Source organism: Periophthalmus magnuspinnatus, chromosome 11 (genome assembly GCF_009829125.3).
Source record: "Periophthalmus magnuspinnatus isolate fPerMag1 chromosome 11, fPerMag1.2.pri, whole genome shotgun sequence".
NCBI lineage: Eukaryota > Metazoa > Chordata > Actinopteri > Gobiiformes > Gobiidae > Periophthalmus > Periophthalmus magnuspinnatus.
The window spans coordinates 15526278-15545417 of record NC_047136.2 but is presented as its reverse complement, the minus strand read 5'-3'; the positions used below and the strand labels follow the sequence as shown (position 1 = coordinate 15545417).

The window sequence follows — 19140 nt, the reverse complement described above, 5'->3', positions numbered from 1 at the left end:
CACTTTTGGGTCTTTTCAATAAAAAAACTAGAAGAGCATCTGTGATTTTAGTCTTTGGTAATAAGCAGCCCCAAGTATATTACAGACTTATTTATATGAGTATTACAAATGTATTGACTTTACAATGTTTGATTGGCAGTAACTCACATTTTTATATGTTTAGTGAGCCTATGCTCTAGAAAAAGATTGGCTAGCCTCCACTGCCAGAGAGACATGTGTAGCAACTTTTGAATTTTTTTTTAGTTCTCTATTTGCAATGGTATTGTTTTTTTGTATGCAAAAAAATAAATAAATAAAAAAAAAATCTACTGCTAAGAGAAGGCTGTATGATGAGGCCGAACTGACAGTCTAAGGCAGTCATACTTTTTAATCTACCTTGTTGTGGGCCAAATAAAATGACATTGTGGACCACATTTGGCCCACGGGCCTTGAGTTTGACACATGTAGCATTGAGGCTAATAAATGAGGCACAGAAAGATTGACCAAATTTATTTATTTTATGCTAGTGAAATAAATGTCTGTTCTAAAGAATTGAATGCTTTGTGAAAATCAAGGAAAAGGATTAAAAAAAATTCTAGCACAAGGTCAGAATAATCCAAAATATCAATTATTAAATGCAAGGTGTCTGTGTAGACCCTCAGTCGTCCAGGTCTGATCCATTGCTATTAAATGCAAAGATTAGACATATTCATTTTTGACATAAAGCCTGATTGTTATTCATCAGTTATTTCTGGAAGAACTTTTTTGAATCATTGGGGTGACCTTTTGCTTATTGATTCAGCAAAAACTTTTAACAAGAAAGGAGCCAAGTGGGATGAGAGTTGCTTGTAAAATTTGGCTTTTAGGCCATTATTTACTGGAGATTTATTGAGTTTTAAAGATTTAATTGCATTTTCAACTTCCTGTAAGGAAAAAGGTTTATCACAAAATTTTGCTTCAGAGATCATGTTGACTTTTGTAAATTAATTAAAGAACTCTGTAGCCATGGATTGGCTGAAAGACGAAGCATATAATTGACTGTTAAACTGAGAGTACTTAGTTATTGTCCTCTTGTTATCACAAATGGCACCATTTATTGTTAAACTCTGAATTGTATTTTACTGGTTGATTTTCAAGAATAAAAAAGGCAAAGTTCTGCTCTCCTTCCTCAAGTCGTCAAAGTTTTGATCACACATACTTCCCCTGAGCTTTATATTTATATATCTCGTTTAACATATGCTGCAGTTGGTTGAGTTCATTCTTTTCCATTTCACTGAGGTCATCTACTGATTTAGAAAGCAGTCTTGTAAGTTTTAATATTACTTCATTTTATTTATTTTTTCAGCCAGGTCTTTACTAAATCCACATAGAAACTTTGCCGTCTTATACTTTAATAGCTCCCAATTGTATGCATTTTGTTCTTTAGCTTTGTTCCAGCAGACATTTATCAGATCTATAATACTAGAGAGTGCACGCTTTTTTTTAAAAAAAATTTTATTTATTTTTTTTTATACTTTATTGTTTAATTTCCAATATGATATTTTGGAGGTGCCATCTGCTGGTGAGATAGACAAAGTTACAGGTTTATGATCCAATAATGAAGATTTTAAATTTGATGTATTTCTCAAACTTTCTGAGATGAACTGGTAATCTATACCACATTGTCTAGTCTGTGTTTTGATGTGAATGTTTTCAGTGTAGGATGATTTTCTCTCCAAGCATCTGTTTTTTTTTCAGCATTTTTTTCAGTTAGTACTTTTATGGGATTGCCAGATGAATTAGTCAATCAATAGTGAAAATCCCCTCACAGAACAATTATGCTGCAGAATATTTACTAAACCAAAATTGAACACAGTTTCCCAGATTTTTAAGTAAAACACTGTTATTGTTATACAAGTTAAACCCACATTGGCAGTAATATACTTAATATTTTCTTTTTCCAAGACAAGCATAAAGTAGTGCCTGCCTGATCTGAATCAGTGTTTAGTATTTTACCGTCAAACTTATTTTTAAGGATGCATATCCCTGCTCAACGTTCAGAGCCAAGTGAGAACCACACATCCCCTCCCCACTGAGACTTACACTATTCATCCAAACGTAACTGTTGAGGAAAACAGCCTTTTCCTCTTGCGTTCGATAGTTTCTACTTCGGTAAAGAATACACTTGAAATAGAAATAAAGCCCAATGTTTATGCTTATACAATAAGCTTTATACACAAACTATAGTGTGGGGCTACCATGGTTTAGACTTATGAGCGTCCTTCTGGGGTGTGTCTGGGTAACAAGTCAGGACATCATCTCTTTCAGTAGTTCTTGTCTGATTTATGTTAGTTTGCAATTAGATAGATTGGAATATCATGTATTTGTCTTGACATACTGTATCTATAAGTCTCACAGCTGTGATCACAGTCCCTCTCTTCACATGACCTTGGTACAATAATGACTGTAGGGGTTATACAACATAGCTAGCACAGTTATTTATCCTAACATAACCTCCATTGTATGCAAAGAAGACCATCAAACCAATTGCTGGATCATAATGACAATATGCACACTTAAGTAGGAGCTATTAAAAGTATTATCTATTTACTGAAGACATACGTTTTTGTCAACGACAGAGAGCTGCTTCTAGCTGTGTACTGAAGAGGTGAGTATTCTGGATCCCAGGTAACCATACTCTTATCCCTGGTAAAATAAGTTATATATTGTTTTGAATGTTATGAGAATTTTTGCATTTGAGGGAGAGTTGAAATTTTTCAATGTAAAGTGAATTGGAGCCACAGTCAATGGAGCCGGAGGTGCGCCCATGATCACTTCCTATATGCACCCACTAAAGCATTAGATATGTCCATATGTCCACAATCTATCATAGTATCACGTACATTTGAGATAGTATCAGGTAATTACGTGATAGTATTATGTTAAAACGTCATACTTCTGATTTTTTTTTATTAAATATGAACTGGTAGTTCTATGTTCACGTTCTAGTGACAGCCTGCTCAGGTTCCAGAAGTATATTTACCATAAATATCCATAACACGACTGTTTTAAGTTCAAAAATGCCATTTAAAATGCAAGATTCTGCTAAATGTTTTACTAACTTTGCAGTTTGTAAAGTTTCAGAAATAGATTTTAAATAAAATGAGAGGTCTTCTGGTCACTAGTTGCCACCTAGCTGGTTACCCCTGAGCAAGCTTTCGAATTTTTAATATTCATTTTGGAAAGTATGCCATCTATGTTATTTTAATAGGCTATGGAAAAAATGAATGGAAAATTTAGTTCCGGAACCGGTGGGTGGGCGGTGACTGTTGAGCTCCAAGGACCAACAGAATTCCGGAACGTCACGGTCAGGGGCGGGCTTTGCTGCGCGTGCGGAAAAGGGGGCTGTGGCGCCTCCTTTCGGTTTGACTCGGCTGCGCTGTCTGCAGAAGGACCACACGCACAGACTTCGGTAAAAGTTTGTTTCTTCGCCGCGCTCCTGCTCCAGACATGCCTCCAACTACGCAGCTCAAAGAGGCAGTGGCCGATGTGAAAGAGGGCATCCGCGCCATCCTACTCGGACCTCCGGGAGCAGGAAAAGGGACCCAGGTGAGGTGTTAGCTACGGCTGTTAGCATTAGCATCGTTTGGCTCCGGTTACTATACAGCGCATGGTCAAGTTAGCCGCTAAAGCTAACAGATGTCAAAACTCCCTATTGAAGTATTTTACATTCTGTGCCTTCATACGGGAAGTACTTTTACTTTGCTAATGCTTACTACTTACTACTTTTATATTGCTAATGCTTTGTTGACAGGCAAAGATTGTCTATCATTTCATTTGATGGATTTGAATTGTCACATTGGTAATATAGCAAGTAATCTACAAAGTTATTGGCGAGTTGTGTTTGGAGATGGTGAAGTTGATAGCCGTTTTCTTTCATTTTTAGCACTATATCTGCCCTGCTCTATATGCATATTTAATAGACGATTCAATTTTCAACACTAGTTTGTCCAGGTTAACCGTTTTAAACTTTGTCAGTGAAGTTGTCCTGCATTGTAGTTTCTTGCAACAGGTTACAGGACGAAAATACAGGGACAGGACGTTCAAGATGACACACAAATGGCCAAACCTCCTGACAACAACGCGTGAATTTTGCCATATGGCTCTAAGGTGTTACAACAACTGAGGTGATCGTTCATTATAAAACTGTAAAATTGACACGCAAGACACGTGTGGTTTTAAAAAATGTTGAAAAGCTTAAGGTAAATCCTATTAGAGTCTGAAAATGTTGCTTGACCAGTTCTTTTAAAAAGTTGTTACGCCCAAATGCAGCACTATAGAAAAGGCATTCATTTAGGTGTAGTATGTAGTATTTATTTAAAGGATTCCATTTGTGACCATGAAGTGGAGTAAATATAATTCTTTTATTTGATATTTGCATAATTTAATGGTTAAAAGCTCTAAAATGTCAATGCTGTACAATAGGTCTGCTTTAAATTTCATCATGTTACAGTTGTTTCCTCTCACGATTTCCTCTCCCCTAAGTTGCATTTGGAGTGAGAGTTTGAGCAATCTTTAATCATTTATATTAGAGACTCCACATTGCTGATCAAAGGCCATTTTCACCGCCACCGGCACATGCCCACTGCTCTGTACTTCCTTCATTCTCCAATTTTATTATTTTTCTTAATTAATTTTCTTAATTAGTGATTTGCATAGGATTCGCCATTGTTGTGTAGCCAGTTTTATTCAAATGAAAAAAATCAACTACTTGCTAGTGTGATGTGCAGTTACCCATTGGAGGTGATGACATTTCCAGCAACGTCAGTTCCCACTGGGTACCTCAGTTTTCTAACCTGTTTTCTGTCTAACCTTTTTGTAAGCCATTTTAAATGAATATTGAGCTTTGTAAATGTGCAAATTATAACATGATGATACACGGTTGTCATAGATTATAACCATATAGCAGACACAAGCACAATAGGTCTTCTTTAAATACCAAATGCCAGATAGACAACAATTATTCAAAATGCTTTAGGCTTACATATTAAAATGTTTGTGATTGTAACTCTGCTGATGTGTCCAGACTAATGCTCCAGCTCACACAGGCATTTGGGGTCATGACCTGGATCTATTGAGTTCATTCTAGACACTGGTGGTTCTGATTTTCTCTCAATTTGAGTTAAGATGTCAAAATATCTTTGTTTTTAGATGGTTTAAATTAGTTGAGTTTTTTTTTTTTTTGTAATATTAGATATTTGTCACAGTTCCTCAAGCCAGGACTATCAAATTGAAAATGGCTTCTGGATGGGAGCCCAAAATATCTTAATCGCATAAACTGTGTTCAGACGACTACCATTGAAACTGTTTAAAGAAGATTTGACCTACTGTACAGCATTGTGGCTATTACATTTTTTTTAAATCATACAATACTCAAAGTGGCTTGGATGAGCAGTAAAATGTCTTCACTCTAAAAAACCTTTTGTCCTGTTGATAGATTAGAATTTCTCTTTTTACATGCAATACAGTCGACCAGTACAGTGAGGAAAATGCTGGTCAGTTACTGTTTCAAATAACAGTACACAGACAAAACATTATGCAAACACTTACCGTATTTTCCGCACTATAAGGCGCACCTAAAAGCCTTTAATTTGATCAAAAACCCACAGTGCGCCTTATAATCCGATGTGCCTTATATATGGAAAAATATTGGTCAATTATGACACCCGTAGTCAGGAGGCATCGCCGAAGTAATAGCGGTAATAACCCTTTAAGGACTGAGCACACTATGGGCCAGTATAGTTTACCTAGACCTAAACTTTTATTCTTTTTTAGCCATAAAAATCATGTTAAACGAAGTATCAGAATTTACTGCATTTTTTCACACAACTACTTCTATTTTACACATCCATCCATATTTTTTTCTTTTACGCATCGAATAAATTACTGGGAAAATCCCCGCAGCACCCGCGCTCTCATTCGTCACCTTCGAGGGACAACAGAGGCAGATTTACCGTAATGACGGTAAAATATTTAGATAGCCCCATGTCTCCGCTTTGAGATGCCATTTGAATTTACATGGGCGTGGATAACGGGGAGACGGGGAGACAGCGCCGGGCGACATACGCCACAATCTGCCAATGGATTGCGGATGCCTGGGCTGATATATCAGTCTCAACTGTAGTCCGAGCTTTCACGAAGGCAGGAATTGTCACTGAACTGCCAGGCAGTGACACGGATAATGGTGATTTTGACGAGACGGAATCGGGCACTTTGAATGCCGAGCTCGCCCAACTGTTCAACTCAGACACTGAAGAGGAAGAATTTGACGGATTCGTGAATGAGGAATGAACTGAAAAAGTGAGCTTTACGCGTTTCTTTCACGTGTTTACAACTAAACAAGGCTGGGAGATATTGTGAATATGGACATTAACGTTTGAACAACGTTGAGTTATTGTTATTGCTTTGCACTATTTCGAGAGTTATTGTATTGTGAATGCATTAACTTGTTTTGTGAGTGAACAAAGTTTTCAGAACGTTTTTTTTTATTAATAAAGTTTGACTGACTTATCCGACTGTTTTGTTGACATTCCCTTTAGCGCAGCTCCATCTCGTGGATGTATAACACAACCTCAGCTACTACAGTAGTTTCTATTCTATGCGCCTTATAATGCCCTATGTATGAAATTTGTTTTAAAATAGGCCATTCATTGAAGGTGCGCCTTATATTCCCATGCACCTAATAGTGCGGAAAATACGGTAATAAAAACAATGTAAGTGGTTAAGCAGATAATTTGATTAAAGATAATTTGTAAATTTGACAAATGAAGAGAAAAATAGGGGAAAAACATGGCAAGAACCATAGCAGTAACAATGAGAACCTGTAAACATTCCTACTGTGAGTGGAAGTTTGGCGCCCTCCACTGACAGTAGGTGGAGTTTACTGTAGTCCAGAACAATGTGGAGTTGCCTCCTATATGAAATGATTTTTTTTTTTTTTTTTTTTTATGTTATTCCTTTTTATGGTTGGAGGGTTTGACAGTGACAGGATATTTGCAAAAGTAGGCTTTGACTGTGTGTATTTAGCTTTATGAATGTGGTATTTTGCCAAGATAATTTTGAAATTAATGCAGAAAGTATCATTTTGTGGCATTGCAAGACAAAATAGATGTACCACTGTTTCAGGACACATGTTCCAAAATGTACCAGTAACCTCAATATATTTTTTTGAACTTCAGTAAAAATTTGTTCTGTTGATGTAGTATTTTAATTTTGTTTTGTCAAGAAAAAGTTTTTGTCAGAGACCAAACATGGCTCCATCTTATATTTGGTACAAATCTGGCCCAATATGAGATTGTAGCTGGAGAAGATAAGTGGTTTTCCTGAAACGGTGTTCTTATCTTACAGTTTCTGCCATTTACTGAGGAGGAAAAAACAAATTTACCAACGTAAGTTTGAGATGGATCCGTAGGAGATGCTGAGATTGGAGTAATCTTCATTTTTTTTACAACATACATGATGAACCAGATGGAATTGCATAAAGGAGCCACAGGAATGTTAGATGTATGGTTTTAGGGTGTGAAACTGGGTTCTTTTCTCAAACTGAAGACACCTATCCACATTGTGACATCATGTGGCAATGCAGGAAATTTTTCACTGTGTTTTTAAACTATATACACCTTCACTGGAATTATTTGGATGATTTCAGCCTTGGAATTGCCAATCTCTACTGAACAAAAGGTAAAAGGTAGCGGTTAACTTGAAAACTATCACTACATGGCACGATAAGGTGGAACAGAGGATTTGGGGCTTTGGAGATGTAGACATCCTAATAATCCAGGATTACTGGTACTTAAACATGTGTGAATGAAACAAAACACAACTCCAGGGATGTTTACAGGAGGTAACAGTATTCTAACATGGCTAAAAGCTCATAAGTATTTTTTTTTTTTTTTTTTTAAATAGGATCTTTTAATAGCGCATTCCTTTACTATAATACTCACTGACAATGTATTTACAGTATTGTAAACATTTTTTATTATCTAGGCTATGGATCATGTGTCTGCACTCTTGTCTTTAAGGAAGATTAAATAAACAAGAGTGTCTATCAAGTAGCAGTTATTTTCTTACATAAACATAGTTTGTCCCTCTTTTCTCTTCATACTTCTGTGTTTTTAATAGATTTTTGTGCTGTTGTTGTGCAGGCCCCTCGTCTGGCAGAGAAGTACTGCGTGTGTCACTTGGCCACCGGAGACATGTTGAGGGCCATGGTGGGTTCAGGTTCTGAGCTCGGGAAAAGACTCAAACAGACTATGGACGCCGGAAAACTGGTAACTACTGTTGTCACCATACTAAAATTAAAATTTCCGACACTAAAGAATAGACTCTATACAGATTCTGATACCAAGATGATGATAAAAAAAATTCTTTATTTAGACAGTAGAATATGATTCTCAACATTAAATCATCATATTTTCTTTTACATTACCATGTGGTGTTCTACCTATGTAATCCTTTAGTCATCCAGGTATCTATCGTGGTCCATGGACGTATACTATTAGAGATGCACCGATACTAGTGTAGAATATCTGCACTGATACTGAAAAATGAGCTGGGTCAGATATCAGTAATATCAGTTCAGCTGATATCCTGGTTGGGCCTCTAATTAGATGTAATAAGACTATTTACAGGCTCATTTTGGCCTAGGACATCTCATAAAGTTTTTATTCATACAAAGTCTGTCTACATCTTTTAAGCCCTAATGACTTGAAGTAGAAGTAACAGTTGCATAACATAATTGGACATTTTTGTGGTCTTATATTTGTTCTGATACAGCTCAAGATAATTCTAAAGATGTTCAGTAAAGATTCTTTTGTCTTTTTTGCTCAAATGAGCACTAGTTTTAGCATCTGATTGTTGATACTTTTAACAGCCTTACTGGTAACACTTTTGCACATTCGTGTTGATAAGTGTGAAAATAAAGTGCAACATAAGCAGTTAATACTTATAACTAAGATAATAACTTTTAAGGTGTTTATTGCTCAATGGCACTTTAATATGCTAGATTGACTTTTTGGCCTTTTAATAATGTAGTGTAATTTATTCAGTAAATACAAAGACATACAGTTGAGTAATCATGAATGTTTATGTAATCACTGGCTGTCTTTCTTTTGCCATGGATGTTTCTTTTTAGAGATACACTGATCCAGGTTTTTCAGTCCCTATACAGATTCAGAGACTATAGCTTTATGTATTTGCCGATACCCAATATTAACTGATATCAGGGCACACTCTGAAAATACCTTTAATTTCCTTTAAACTAAATTTTAAAAAGACAAAACTTTGAGGAAATACAAATCCAAACACACAGAGTCTCTGGGCCAACCATAACCTGGAAATGGCCTTATCACATCAATTTATAAGGCCAACCAGGTTATCAGCAGAACCAATATTTGAAAGTCGATATCCATTTTAAACCTTTCCGAATGGTTTGTATGCCACGATGTGAAAAAGCTGCATCTAATTTGAATTTTGTGTTTCTGTAGGTGAGTGATGAGATGGTGGTCGAGCTTATAGAGAAGAACCTGGACACACCCCCCTGCAGCAAAGGATTTCTATTGGATGGATTCCCCCGAACAGTCAAACAGGCAGAGATGGTTAGTCATGTATCCATAACAACCCTATACCAAACAATTTAACACAGACCTTCACAGACCTTGACTTTGAAATAATTAAACAGGGGGTATTACGCTTTCTATTATGCTTTCTACCTTACAGTTAGCTGTAAGATTCGATGCAATACTCAGCCCACAAACCTACGTCACCCACGCGCCCACACAATTCTCCATAAGTATACAAACACATAACGTACAAAACTGTACGCTACAACTTTACAAAGCTGATGTGATGTGCAATAGTTTCATTCGCGGGATTCGCGCTGATTGTGTTGTGATAGAGCTCTGAAGGGGGTGTGACTTAATGCAGAGAACAAAGTTTCACTTTTGTTTTTGTCATTTGTCAAAGTTATTTTCGGCAAATACAGCATTTTCAAAACAATAAAATGTAATGTGGTGATCTAAGTATGTGTTAGCAGATAATAACCTATCTGCCAAATTAATTAAATAGGGTATTTTACTTCTACGGGGTAAGAGTTATTATTTGTCTTTAAAGTTACAATTGCAAGTAGGAATGTTGCAGTATGAAATCTTAGTGGCGTGATTTATTCTATGAAGAAAGCTCATGACTATTTCTGATAATTGACACAGTGATCAAACAGTAAAATCCTTCAATTTCTTTCATTCCCACTGTATGTTGTCTGTTTCATGTCCACAGCTTGATGACCTTCTGGACAAGAGGCAGGAGAAGTTGGACTCTGTCATTGAGTTTGCCGTCGATGATTCTCTGTTGGTTCGCAGGATCTGTGGCAGGTACGAGGGATTATTTTACCTTTTTATAACACTTGTGCATTTATTTGAGTATGAATTATAAAATGGCAGACTCATGCCCAAAACCTGCTACATGTTTTAATGAACTGTGTTCAAAATTGATGGTCTTTGCTTCACTAGGGCTGCCAGATTAGCATCTAGCAAAGTGTGTGTCCCATGTTATCCCAGTGACCAATTCAATTTCGTCTTTACTACTGATGTTGTCCAAAAAAATGTATAACCTGAGCCAATTGATACTAAAATTATTATCAAAACTAGATAATCAGAATTGGTAGTCCTAGGGCAGTATCGGCACTAGGGCTGCAAATAACGATTACAATTTTCAAAATGCAACTATGTTTACTTTTAAAGTTTACTAGTCTATTAATCACCACCACACTTTGCCACCACACTTTGCCACCACACTTTGCCACCACACTTTGCCACCACACTTTGCCACCACACTTTGCCACCACACTTTGCCACCACACTTTGCCACCACACTTTGCCACCACACTTTGCCACCACACTTTGCCACCACACTTTGCTGTAATGTAAAATGCATCCTGCCTAACTTGTACAAGGACACCATGTGGGCTGTGGGCCTGTACTGAGTCATTCTGAGCCCTGGTTCGACCTCCTCATCCTCCACTTTAAACACATCCCCTCTATTTTATTTTATTACCAGACTGATCCATCAACCCAGTGGCCGCTCCTACCATGAGGAGTTCAACCCGCCCAAAGAGCCCATGAAAGATGACGTAAGTATGTTCAATATTGGCCATTTATTCTCCCACCTACCTGAGGCCACTGTCGAGCTGCAAATTGCACACGGGCCAGGCTATTTTCAACCAATGACGCAGTTCGATGCAAAATTGAAGACAGCAAAGCAAAGATGAAATATATTTTAAATGCATTACTAGGAAATAAGAACAATGACTATTTTATGGTTTTAAGGGAAGTCTGATTGTTTAAAAAAAAAAAGTAGCTGGCTTGCAGTATTAAAATGATCCCACTAAACAAATTGCTTTAAACAGAAGATCTTTACTATCCTAAGCCTTCACCTGTTTTATATCTCTGATGTTGGTTGTAATTTCTCATACAAAATTACCTACAGTTTAAACCACTATATAAAAAGACACATACACTTTTTTTCTCACTGTCTGACATGAAATCAGATGAAACATTTCTTGTTTTAGATCAGTTAGGATTATCAAAATTATTTCTATTGGCTAAATGTCAATTTCATTACTTTCTGAAAGGCAGAAGTTTACACACATTTCATTAGTATTTGGTACCATAGCGTGTAAACTGTATGACTTGTGAGAAGCTTGTGGAAGGGTATCCAAAACATCTGTCCCAATAGTTTTTTCCCCCATTTCTCCTGACAGAACTGGTGTAACTGAGCCAAGTTTGTAGGCCTTCTTGCTCACCTGTGCCTTTTCAGGTCTGCCCACACTTTCAATAGGATTGAGATCAGGGCTTTCTGATGGTCAGTCCAAAACCTTTATTCTTATCCTTAAGCCACTTTATAACCAGTTTGGCAGTATGATTTTGGTCATTGTGCATTTGAAAGACCCATAATGTCTTGATGTCCTTCAGTATTTCCACAGTGTTCTTTCCCCATGATTCCATCTATTTTGTGAAGTGCACAAGTCCCTTCTGCAGAAAAACAACCCCACAACATGATGCTGCCACCCCCGTATTTCACAGTTGGGATGATGTTGTCAGGCTTGCAAGCTTCTCCCTTTTTCTTCCAAATGTAACGATGCTCATTATGGCCAAACAGTTCAACTTTATTTTTTGGAGATATGTCCTGTGGTCTGATGAAACTAAGGTCTTTGTCCGTGTGTTCATTTGCAAACTGTATTCTGGCTTTTCTATGTTTCTTTTGGAGTAATTGCTTCTTCCTGGCAGAGTGACCTTTCAGTCCATGTCCATTCTGTACCCTTTTCACTGTGGATAATGTCACACTCTTACCAGCTTTAGCCAGCATCTTTACAAGGTCTTTTGCTTTTCTTCTTGGGTTAATATGCACATTTTGGATCAAAGCACGTTCGTCTCTAGGACACAGAACCCGTCTCCTTCCTGAGCAGTATTATGACTGGACATTCACATGGTGTTTATACTTGCGTATAATTTGAACAGATGAACGTGGCACCTTTAGACATCTGGAAGTCTGCACAAGTCTGGTGTGGTCATGGTCATATGCATAGAGATCTATAATAGTCTAACAGACAAATCGATCAGCAGGACATGTCTTTAGTCGACCAAGAATTTACAGCCCTAATTACTAGTCAGTGCGGAGTAAGCATAAGCAAGAGTTGCACATTAACTGCTCCCTTGAAACATATCTTTTCAATTATGGTTTGGAAATTAATAAAGCCACAGGTTAGAACAGCAGCCTGTAAAATACATAACAGTTTATTTTGACAATACGCCCTCCCACAAAACAGTTACTGCTCTTAGTGAATAGTGATATGATGATGATGATGATGATAATAATTTTTAAAAAAGTGTTGAGTGTTTGTAGTGTCGAGAAGCAGAGTTGTAAATGTACTGATTAAAACCATAAACCATCTCGTACTGCAGAGATGTTACATACTGAACCTTTTGTAATATGAAAAAGTTAGACCCTTTTGAAAATGTCGCAATCTGCATCAGAACTAATAACTAGTAACTTATCATTTAACCAAAGTCTCCATGCGATGTCTTGTGCTCTGTGAAATGAGAGGATGGGGCAAATGGCGTGATAAGTCTGACCTTTTGTGGTTTCTTCTTTATAAAAATAAGTTGTTGCCAAACTATATCATAGAACCATTTTCACAACATGACATTTTATTTTCCTAAAGGTGTAATTAAAGGAGGATTCATTTAAAGATTTACTATGTAGCCTTTCTGGTATTGATACACCAATCTTTTTTTTTTTTTTCATCTACGTTACAGATGCTGATACTTACTGTCAAGTATTAGCTGATCGTTAAAGTCAGATACCAGTGTAGGGACAGAAAAGGCACTTTCCTTAAAACTAAGGCACAACAGATCCAATTGTGTTATGAATCTGTTATTTGAACTTTTATAGATGTGTTTATCCTTCAAGTGACTACTGACCAGCTTCATGAGACATTCTAAAATCAGTCAAAACCAGCCTGTAAATGGTCTCATCACATCCAATTAGAAGGCCCAACCAGGATATTGACTTGACCGATATTATGGAAGCGATAGCCAATCCAGCAAATTTCTTAGTATTGGCACCTGTATTTGATAGCAGTACCAGTATGCATCCCTACTTTCTGATGGAAGGTACACTCCATAGAGATGTTATTGCTTTGCCTGGAATGTTTCACAGTATGTTAAACAGTTATAAACAAAAACACTTGTTATTGGAAAAAGTGCCAAGACAAATGTAATGCTATACAGTGGAATATTAGACAAAACCCCCACCAGGAACGTTGCCTAGAGCAGCCCTGAGACTGGAAATACAAAGGAACATCACATGATGTATGCACAGGGAAAGTGAGTCTGATCAAGTCGCTGTTTAATAATGAATGAGCCCAGAAACCTGCCTTGACCTGGTTTTAAATAGATTCTTTATTTACAGACTGCATTGATTAGCGACTGATCAAGTTTTCATTAGTTACAACAATGAGACTATACAAACAGGAGAAAAGCTGGCGATGTTTCTGTTCTTTGAACATTATAACCCTCTGATGCTCATTTTTAAACACATTGATCCACATTGTGAACAGATTGAGATGGGTTGGATGGAACGCCAGCAAACAAGAGGCTAATAGGTCGACCAAAAAGGAGATCTAGAGAGGTGTGGGGTTTTTGTCTGTCCGCAGACCTGACTTGACAATGATATTGGTTCCAGTATTGGTATTGACCAATATCAATAGAGATTCTTCTATATCAACATCAACTCGATACTGTTATTTATTTGAGCAGCCCTATTCTTCATGTGTCCATATTTGAATGGATTAATGAGCCATAATGGAAACATGAGCGTGATGTGGCTGTATATTTACGCAAACATGAAATACATTATTTTATATCCCAGAAAAATACATTTTTATGATTTTTGCAAACGTGAAAAGTTAATTTGTGATTGTTATTTAAACTTAAGTTACATTTTTGGGTTATGGATTTTTGGAGTTAAATATCGGTTATTGGTCACCGCAGCTGGCCAAATATCAGATCGTATTGGCTTAAAAAAGTGATATTTGTAGACTCACCTGTGCTCTCTGGTCATCTTCTCTCAGGTCAAAGTACCAGAAATCTTACGTGGTCGTCCTTTTAAAAAGATGACTTACCCATTCCTCACTCCGAATTCTGTTGCAGCCCAAAAGTAAACAAACTATACTGGGTCTTAAAAAGCCTTCCCTGCTTGACTACTGCCTCTGTGACATGGCCCCAGATAAGCAGAAGAAAACAGATGGAAAACCTTCCCATCAGTGATATTCATGGCTAATATTTGCTGCATATTTCCTTGTGCCCCGCAGGTGACCGGGGAACCTCTGATACGCCGCAGTGATGACAATGAGACGACTCTTCGCTCTCGTCTGGATGCGTACCACAGACAGACCGCCCCCCTGGTTCAGTACTACAGCGCCCAGGGCATCCACAAGGCCATAGACGCTGCACAGAATCCCAACGTCGTGTTCGCCTCCATCATTGCTGCCTTCACTGCCGCCACGGATTCTCGCGCCGCTGCCTGTAAAGACCAAGTGTCCTTCATTTGAAATAGTTTCCCTTTGAATTCTCCCTTTTGTCAGTGGTGGTGGTTCGTGTGGTGTCAGGCGGGCACCAGTATTTATTATTAATATTGACTGGTAACTGATTAGAATTTAGAAGCAATACAGATGCTAATCCAAACTAGATGTATAAAAAAATGACATTAATTGAAAGAAGTTGGACCTTTTTGAGAAAGGCAGTCTGAATCAGAACTAGTATAAGACTGCATAATGATATTAAGATCATTTTCAACAAATAGTTACTTCATTTTTAAAAATGGACAATTTAATTTATTTAGAATTTAGGGTTGTCCAAAAATCAGTAGTACGTGGTACTAAAACTCATATTGAAACTAGTATTTTATATTTTTTCCAGATTTGTAACTAACTAACCTGCTTGTTTCCATGGATATATTATGTTTGTCTTGAATATTCCAAAGTGTGGCATTAAACTTGTGTATCGCCATGAAGAGAAGCAGGTCTACCAATCCCTATCAGAACTAGTATAGTAGCAGGTTGCTTTAATATTACCATGTGGTCTTGTTTTGTTTTGTTTTTTTAAACGATCTTTTATTGTGTTTTCTATTATAAATGTGACAACAAAATTGGTTTGTTGGCTTGTATTGAACAACAATGACAAAACTGGGTCTAGAGCCTGGACTGTTTCCTGGATTGAAACCCAGACTGAACTGAACCCGGCATAGTTTCAGCAGTTCACACCAGGACCCGAGTTGCAAGTCTAGTGTGCATGGGCCACTCTGTAAATTGTTTTTTGAATTTGCCCATTATGTCTGACAATGAAGCCAACAAAAATAAACACATCTATTTACTGTTGTTGGTACAAAGTTGGACACAAATCCCAAATCAGACTGATCAATTTGAAAAAATCATTTGACATTTTCCATGTCTCAGCCGTTGCCTTTCATCAGAATATTGACTTTTGTCCAGTTGTTTGCCTTTTACTGCAGCACAGGTTTACTTTTCAGTCAATAACTCCCGACTTCCTCTGTATTTGTTTGATTCTTGTGCCTGGACATTTATAGACATCCTCTTGCTCTTTCCGTGTCTGTCCAAAAATCTAAAATGTAGTTCTAAGTGCTGCATCTGCTTTTTTACTGCCTTTTAAAAATGTGAAAAAATTGAAGTAGTTAATTTTAAGCAGTTTGCCGTGGTCCAAACTTATTCCTCATTTAGCTTCTGCATTCTGAGCATCCTAATTATAAGTTTCACAATTTTCAGAGGTCAGAGCGGAGTTTTGCCCTCATGATAAAGCTGATAACTATCATGCTAACACGCTCTTCACGTTGCGAAAGTTATGGATAAAGCAAAGATCTAAAGTGCAACCTGACGGCTGTGTAAACAAATGCTTTAACGTGACCTTAGCACAGACAAGTTTTTCAGGCCAGTTAGCCTGATTTATTGTTTCTTTTGGGACTTTACATAGTGGGTTTCATTCCTGTTCCAAAATGAGGATGTAGGAAGTCAAAATCTCATAAGAGCAGGGTCCATTCAAATTTTAAAAGGAAAAACTCTTGTGCTTATATGTAGTTGTATAGTTTGTAATACCATAGCTTTTTGCCACTTGTTGTTGTTGTTGACATTTGCACTAGTATTTATTTTATGTTTATAACCCCTTTAATTACAGAGATATTTAAACCAGGGAAAAACATTTACATTTTAAGTAACAAAGTCTACCATAGAATTTTGCCCTGCGCTTCACTGCAATATTCAACTATATATACGCTTTTGAATGTTATAGCATCACGCCTTGCCCATTGCTCACTGTGAATTAAGTTTGCAATGATGAAAATATTCTATAGTGTTACTAGAAAACAGGGTTTCATAGTCGGACTAAAACTGTTTATGCCCAAGTGTGACCAAAAAGAGCAAGTAAGTGGTGCGTTAGAAGAATGTAACGGAGAAGAAGTTGAATTCTACTGGGCTCCTTGTCTCTTGATAAATATTGCATTTGTGTTCTTGGTGATTTATATATTTGTTGGAAAAGTACAGCATATTGTAGGATAAATAATATGAGTGTTTAACCTTAAATGTATTAAGAATATCACTTTTCAGTAATGAATATGTTACAGAAGCCTTTTTTCTTTTATAGATGATGTAGTTATGTAATGCACCTTACACTTGTTTCCCCATTCCACTTTATGTACTTTGTTTTAAACTATATGGTTAAATTAGACATGAACATGTTTGTGTGCTTAGTTTTAAAACCAATGCAAATTAAAGGCAAAAATGTTTGGTTACATTTGGCTTTTACAGTGGCTCCAGTATACCTGTTAAGTTGTCCTCTGCTCCTGTATTCTCCTGGTGCAGTGCTGACGCCTTGTATGCAGACGGTGCCCTGTGAGCCAATGTTCCTGAATACTAATGTGTCTTTTGAGAGGCCAAAGACATCAATACAGAACCAGATGTTCAGCTGTCCCACCAAGCAGAGTTTAAAGAGGGGATATTATGCAAAATCTATTTTGAGCTTTCTACCACGTTATAACGTTGTTGCCCTCATTAAAAACATACTTGAAGAGGTTTTGGATGTCATCCATCCATGTTTCAGTAATTAAGGGATTTCTCCCAAGCACTCCTTAAGGTTGGCTGTAAGATTCTGTGCAATACCCCATAGAAGTGAAATACCCCCTCTTTAACAATGTATTTAACAAAATGAGGCAGTTGCATGCTTTTCCTAGATTACACTCTTGGGACTCAGTGATTTTTATTTGTCAAGTTATCAAAATTAGTTTGTCTAACTGAAAAGTACAGATGTTTTGGGTTTTTTCCCCTTGATATTTGCATTGAAACATTAGTGGTTTAGGGCTGATGTAGAGCTGGTTTGGTCCTCTTCTAGTCTTTGTTTAGTCATGGTCTAGTTCAGTTCTGGGTTTAGTCCTAGTTTAGTAAATTTTTTGTGGTATGTATAAAAATGTTGAGGTAATCTACACTTAAAACTAAACCAGGACTAAACTCAGACTAGAAACCTAAACGGGAACCAAAGCGAAACCTACCAAAAAACAGTGTTAACATAACCTAAATAATAATATTTCTTTAAATGGTAAAAAGTGAAAAAGCTCCTTGGATGAGGTCAGCTAACAGCATTCCCTTATCAATTATGAGGGATTTTCAAAAGTAAATGTCTGAAAGAAAATATATAAATGTTGAACCTGATTGGGAAATATGAAAAAAATATCAAAATATCAAAAATAATCTTGATATATTTATCAAACCACACCCCAAATTAACATGAAAACTATAGTTACTTTGCCTGCCCCCATTCAAATCACCCTCCTGTCACATAGAATGTCATCTGAAAATGCTAGCGCAAACCTAATATGCTATTGACTTTCTCCCTCCCTACTTTTTGTTTCAGCAAATTGAGTCTAGACCTGCTCCCAGGACTGGACATGGACCGGGATCAGACCTGGACTCAGAGATGGACAGATCGAGGGAGAGAATCCAGAAAAACAGTGACACTGAATCCTCATAGTTTACAAAGCTTTAATGATTTCCAGTGAGCCTCTTTAATGTGATCATGTTTTCTATTAACTGTCCATTATACCAGCATCACTACAGTTATCACCCTTTCCCCTCAAATAAATATGCTTTTCTATAACAATTTATGTTTGGTGACGTTTGGTTAATGTTGGCTTATAAATGCACTCTTCATTACTCTAGAATAGCCTTAAGTTTTAGCTTTTATTTTTTAATATTTTTGTCTTCCTGTTTGTATAGTTGAGAGAAGAACAAAGCTTAAATATGGAGGGTTTATGTGTTAAATGTGTGAATGGAACAAAAACAACTCCATGTATTTGTCCTGTGCAATATTATAACACAGAATTTCTGCATAAACGAAAATAGAACAATCTTGACAATGGGTGTTACAATATGACAGTGATATGAGTCTAAAATTGCTTAAATCTGCTAATAATATTAGGCCGTTAATATAGCTAGCATGTACATGTACGCATGTATTTCAGTAATGGTTGAGCAGAAAAGATGCAATATGTAACTTTTCAGGACAT

At 36.9% G+C, this 19140-nt stretch overlaps 1 protein-coding gene across 2 annotated transcripts; it reads left to right on the top strand.

Moving 5' to 3' along the window:
• Positions 1-3374: 3374 nt before the first annotated feature.
• On the top strand, positions 3375-18734 carry ak2 (adenylate kinase 2). Of its 2 annotated transcripts, XM_033975000.2 has the most exons (7): positions 3375-3567; positions 8163-8288; positions 9504-9614; positions 10291-10385; positions 11071-11143; positions 14885-15098; positions 18489-18734. In XM_033975000.2, exons 1-7 carry the CDS (start codon positions 3469-3471, stop codon positions 18494-18496), a joined length of 726 nt encoding a protein of 241 aa, XP_033830891.1. In that variant the 5' UTR covers positions 3375-3468; the 3' UTR covers positions 18497-18734. The 2 variants fall into 2 exon arrangements, with proteins under 2 accessions (XP_033830891.1, XP_033830890.1); XM_033974999.2 differs by lacking the exon at positions 18489-18734 and having other exon boundaries at positions 14885-15124.
• Positions 18735-19140: the final 406 nt, after the last annotated feature.